The sequence below is a fragment of the Sinocyclocheilus anshuiensis genome, unplaced genomic scaffold (genome assembly GCF_001515605.1).
Source record: "Sinocyclocheilus anshuiensis isolate Anshui unplaced genomic scaffold, SAMN03320099.WGS_v1.1 scaffold678, whole genome shotgun sequence".
Lineage (NCBI taxonomy): Eukaryota > Metazoa > Chordata > Actinopteri > Cypriniformes > Cyprinidae > Sinocyclocheilus > Sinocyclocheilus anshuiensis.
The window spans coordinates 336,076-341,028 of record NW_015544157.1 but is presented as its reverse complement, the minus strand read 5'-3'; the positions used below and the strand labels follow the sequence as shown (position 1 = coordinate 341,028).

The 4,953-nt window shown below is 39.5% G+C and overlaps 1 protein-coding gene across 1 annotated transcript in view; it reads right to left on the bottom strand.

Annotated features, from left to right (window-relative positions):
• Positions 1-2,236: 2,236 nt before the first annotated feature.
• The window catches only part of LOC107695439 (probable G-protein coupled receptor 149), a 34,885-nt gene continuing 32,168 nt past the window's right edge, over positions 2,237-4,953 (bottom strand). Inside the window, exons 4-5 of the mRNA XM_016495344.1 lie at positions 3,795-4,335; positions 2,237-3,169 (exon numbers count right to left, since the gene is read on the bottom strand). Coding sequence (XP_016350830.1) covers positions 3,102-3,169; positions 3,795-4,335 — 609 coding nt within the window. The 3' untranslated portion in view covers positions 2,237-3,101. The remainder of the gene's footprint in view (positions 3,170-3,794; positions 4,336-4,953) is intronic.

The following is a 4,953-nucleotide window of genomic DNA, read 5'->3' as shown; positions in this document are numbered from 1 at the left end:
CATTAGGTATCCAGACATGGTTATTTCTGTCCCATTTGCAGATGTGGATCATTTATAAAGAGACCATGGAAGTTGGTTCAGTGAAGAGCTGAACCATACAAATGGGAATAAACCCATCTACACTCTTGAATGAGGCAATTTTCTGTAAATAAATCTTTAATGAGAACACTGGATAGATGAAAATATTTTGTAGCATTATGCCTCAGCTATTTTGCTGCTTGAAAACACAAGGCTAAGACAAATAATCTGCTATTCTGAATACATAACACACACACATATATATATATATACAGTGGGTACGGAAAGTATTGAGCTGTAAGGTCTTATATAGACAGGTGTGTGGCTTTCCTAATCAAGTCCAATCAGTATAATCAAACACAGCTGGACTCAAATGAAGGTGTAGAACCATCTCAAGGATGATCAGAAGAAATGGACAGCACCTGAGTTAAATATATGAGTGTCACAGCAAAGGGTCTGAATACTTAGGACCATGTGATATTTCAGTTTTTCTTTTTTAATAAATCTGCAAAAATGTCAACAATTCTGTGTTTTTCTGTCAATATGGGGTGCTGTGTGTACATTAATGAGGAAAAAAAAATAACTTAAATGATTTTAGCAAATGGCTGCAATATAACAAAGAGTGAAAAATTGAAGGGGGTCTGAATACTTTCCGTACCCACTGTATATATATATAAACACACACACAGACATTTGACATTTAAAAAACAAGAAATCATATGTACAGTGAATTATTAAGAGTTATTAGAGCTACATGAGCCTCCACGAATGGCCTTTGCATTTAATTTTCACATTTTTAAATAGTAGATTCACATACTGATACAGCAGAGCTCAAATGAAAAGCAGCGTAATCATGCCTTCATTTTACTGGGATCCACTGAATCGTCCATGAATGGTCCATTTGAGAGCTGAATATATGCCAGTATTAAATGCAAGCGAGTGGCCAGGGTCATGTTTCTGATTGCAGAAGCAGTGCGCTGAAAATTCCTAAGTAGCTCAAAAATGAGCACATTCGCACACAAATTAACACCTAAAATAGGCTCATGCATCACACTCACATCTACATTTGTGGAATGTTCCATTGACAGAATCTCTTTCGCTTTTTCTCAGCAGTCATGTCGGGAATGCATATAAAGCAGAATGTAAATTCAGGGCTTTAGTACAACGAAAAAGATGTAGAAATACCCACATACAGAAGCAAGCATACATACAGCTATCAGCATTTATACATTCATACATACTAAGATTGCAATTAAAGGAATATTTTGGGCCTAATGCAAGAAATCAACAGCATTTGTGGCATTACATGTGACATGTTGAATAATTAATTAAACTTTTTTCCTAGTTTTCTTTAAAGGGGATGTCTTATGCTATTTCATGCGTTCTGACTTATTTACAGTGCTAAAGAGTTGAATTCTCATGCTAAACATCACCAAAGTCTCAAAAAACGAGTTGGACATATTTCTGTGCCAAAGACACTCCTTCGGGGTTTGTTTAAGTTTTAGAATTTTTTTTTTTTTTTGAGTATGGCCCTGTATGACATCATAAAGGTCAGGATCCAATTCTGGATCAGATATATATATGGCTGGATCTGATTTTTAGCCATATTTAAGTCAATTAAGTTTTTGTTCCTGTTTTGTTTATGTTGATGTCACAGCTTGCAGATGATTGCTCCGCCCACGGCACGCCCCCAGGATCTCGACTGCTTGACTGAGAAGCGGTACATCTGTATCTGTCTTTAATAAATCTGACAAAACTAAAGACTCTTCAGAGATATGAAGGATGCAATAACACTGTATAGGTACACAAAATCAACATGAGATTGGCAGAAACTGTGTGTGGTATGTCTGCTTTGAAAAAAAAAGGTTTTAGGTGTTGTTTTCTTTGCAGTGAAATTTACACAAAAGAGATTTGTCTGTGTTTTTATCACACTGTTTAATTTTTGGTTGATTATTTTAACATTTACATTTTAACATTCACATCTTTTTAAAATGTTTTTAAGTCTCTCTGTAATCCAGATGTCTGCTTTTTTTTTTTTTAAAGAATAGGAGGGACAAAATCAACATTATGCCACAAGTGCAAGTTAACTTGTGCTGAACCCAGAACATTCCTTTAAACAGTCACACACACATTAGACAACACAGTAAGGGAATACACCTTGACTGATGCAGAGCAACATAATAATAATTGTAAAAAAAAATTGCGATGTACACATTTGGAATGTTTTATTTCAGTATGCCATATGGTTTCTGCCTGAGCTAGAATAATAAAATTTATTTATTTTAGTTTTTTCCTTGCACACACACCCTCGCAATCCTGTTCGTTGTCTTTCTCACCACAAACGCACATACTCGTGACAGTATTTATCCTTCTCTATTCAACTCTCTTCTCAAGCTTTTCTGTCTATGCACTTACATTTGCATTCAATAAATGACAGAATATCTGAGAAGCGAGTTAAGTCCATTCTTCCTTCTTTGTACCCAATAACCTTCCTTTCAGCATATACGTCACTTTCATCCACTCAAGGGCTTCAGCTTTATTCTCCAAAGCTTCATTCAAACTAAGACATCTCCACTTCTAACCATCTGAGAGTAACCATTACTGTCGTAACCCCCTGATCTATTATTCCTGAGGCTTGAAATCAAGGGCAAATCTGAAAAACCAACTCTTTATCTCATCTTGAGATTTGTTGCATCTCTGATCACATTTTAGTTATATTTCCCTTTCCAAACCTCCAGCTCTTCCTTATGGCATGCTAACCTTGAATTTTAATTCTAAAGTCATTTACTACATCTCATCATGCGTCCAGCCTATTTTTATCCCACAATTGCTTACTAAAGCAAACAGTTTAGCAGACAAATGCCTCTCCTGTGATTCCCTAAACTGGATTTTCACATTGCGACATCTGATCTCGCTGCTTACTCTAGTTGTGCTTAGATGATAATATTTTTAAGTCTGGTTGCTTTAATCTACCATGACCTTGCAACTCTATGAGCCTTTATCACAATATTTCATCCAAACCTTCTATACTTCTTCCTAGGGATTTCTCAGCCCATTGGCCTATCCTGGTGTTTCTGGTTATTTCAGTTCCCCTGATCACCTGCCTGCCTCCTATAGGCTTCATTAAGCAGCTGTATCTCTTCCTGGTAACCTCCAGCCTCTTATTCTCCAAAGCTTCATTCAAACTAAGACATCTCCACTTCTAACCATCTGAGAGTAACCATTACTGTCGTAACCCCCTGATCTATTATTCCTGAGGCTTGAAATCAAGGGCAAATCTGAAAAACCAACTCTTTATCTCATCTTGAGATTTGTTGCATCTCTGATCACATTTTAGTTATATTTCCCTTTCCAAACCTCCAGCTCTTCCTTATGGCATGCTAACCTTGAATTTTAATTCTAAAGTCATTTACTACATCTCATCATGCGTCCAGCCTATTTTTATCCCACAATTGCTTACTAAAGCAAACAGTTTAGCAGACAAATGCCTCTCCTGTGATTCCCTAAACTGGATTTTCACATTGCGACATCTGATCTCGCTGCTTACTCTAGTTGTGCTTAGATGATAATATTTTTAAGTCTGGTTGCTTTAATCTACCATGACCTTGCAACTCTATGAGCCTTTATCACAATATTTCATCCAAACCTTCTATACTTCTTCCTAGGGATTTCTCAGCCCATTGGCCTATCCTGGTGTTTCTGGTTATTTCAGTTCCCCTGATCACCTGCCTGCCTCCTATAGGCTTCATTAAGCAGCTGTATCTCTTCCTGGTAACCTCCAGCCTCCTGGTGCTGTCTCCGGCTGTTCTGTCTATGCGCTTCCACTGTATCTGGAATGTGGATGTTAATGTTGTCCGCATCCGGGTTACTTGTGGGGATCAGCAGCGAGTATGAGGCCGTTTCACCTAGGTCACACGAGACAAAGCGGTTCTCACGACGAGAGTAGCGTAGTGAAGGTGAGCGTGCGTGTGTGGATGACTGGCTGATGTTGGAGACAATAGACACTCTGTCCATGGCCTCCTCATTGTCGCAGATCTCCAGAACCTCCAGGTGAATTTTTACGTTGGTGTCTGTGACTCCACCCCCAACTCCAACTCCACCACCCCCAGTGCTAGAGTTATGCTCTTCAGCGCTAGGTTCGTGACCCACTGATTTGGAGCGGTACACCTCAACTTTCTTGGCGTTGTTGGGGGAGATCTTCAGGCCATCGCTACTGACTTCATAGGTGGAGAGGGACAGTGTTTTGCCCGTGGGAGCATGGAGGGAAACGGTGCCCTGGAAGGCACATAATGGAATGGCCAACCCAGCCGTGGATCTCTGTTTGGAAATGAAAAGACAGAGAGACATGCTGTCAAGTCAAGTGTCAAACAGTATGATACACAAAGACACACACACACACACACAAACAAAATGGAAACTTATGTAGGGCCTCTGCGAACAGACACAAATTAACAATTGAATCTCCGCATTCCACCGAAAAAAAACTAAAGAATTTCCTTCCCCGCTTTCCGCGGTCGTAAAGAAGATCAATGATCAACAGGGTACCAAATTGTCTGTACCTGCTTCCGGTCAAGGCATGGTCTTTATCCCTTAGGGGGATTGGAACTGCTTAAGCCCTAACTCAATCACCAGGAGAAAAGAAAATTCCCTCTGTCTGAAGACCCTTCGAGGACCAGATGTGCAGTGTAACGTTGATTGACTTCAGCATAAATAAACCATCTAATAAACAACAGAACAAAGAACATGGTATCTGGAAATGTTCCAGCGACAGACACGCCCGGACCCCATGACCGTTTAACGCATAAATTGATAATCCGATAAACAGAAAGCGACAGATTAATAGCTCCATGTCCGAGCGAGAAGAATGGCAGATCTATACCCGTGACATGGTCATGACCTCAGGACACCTCCCCTTTTCTCCCTGCATTCCAAAAG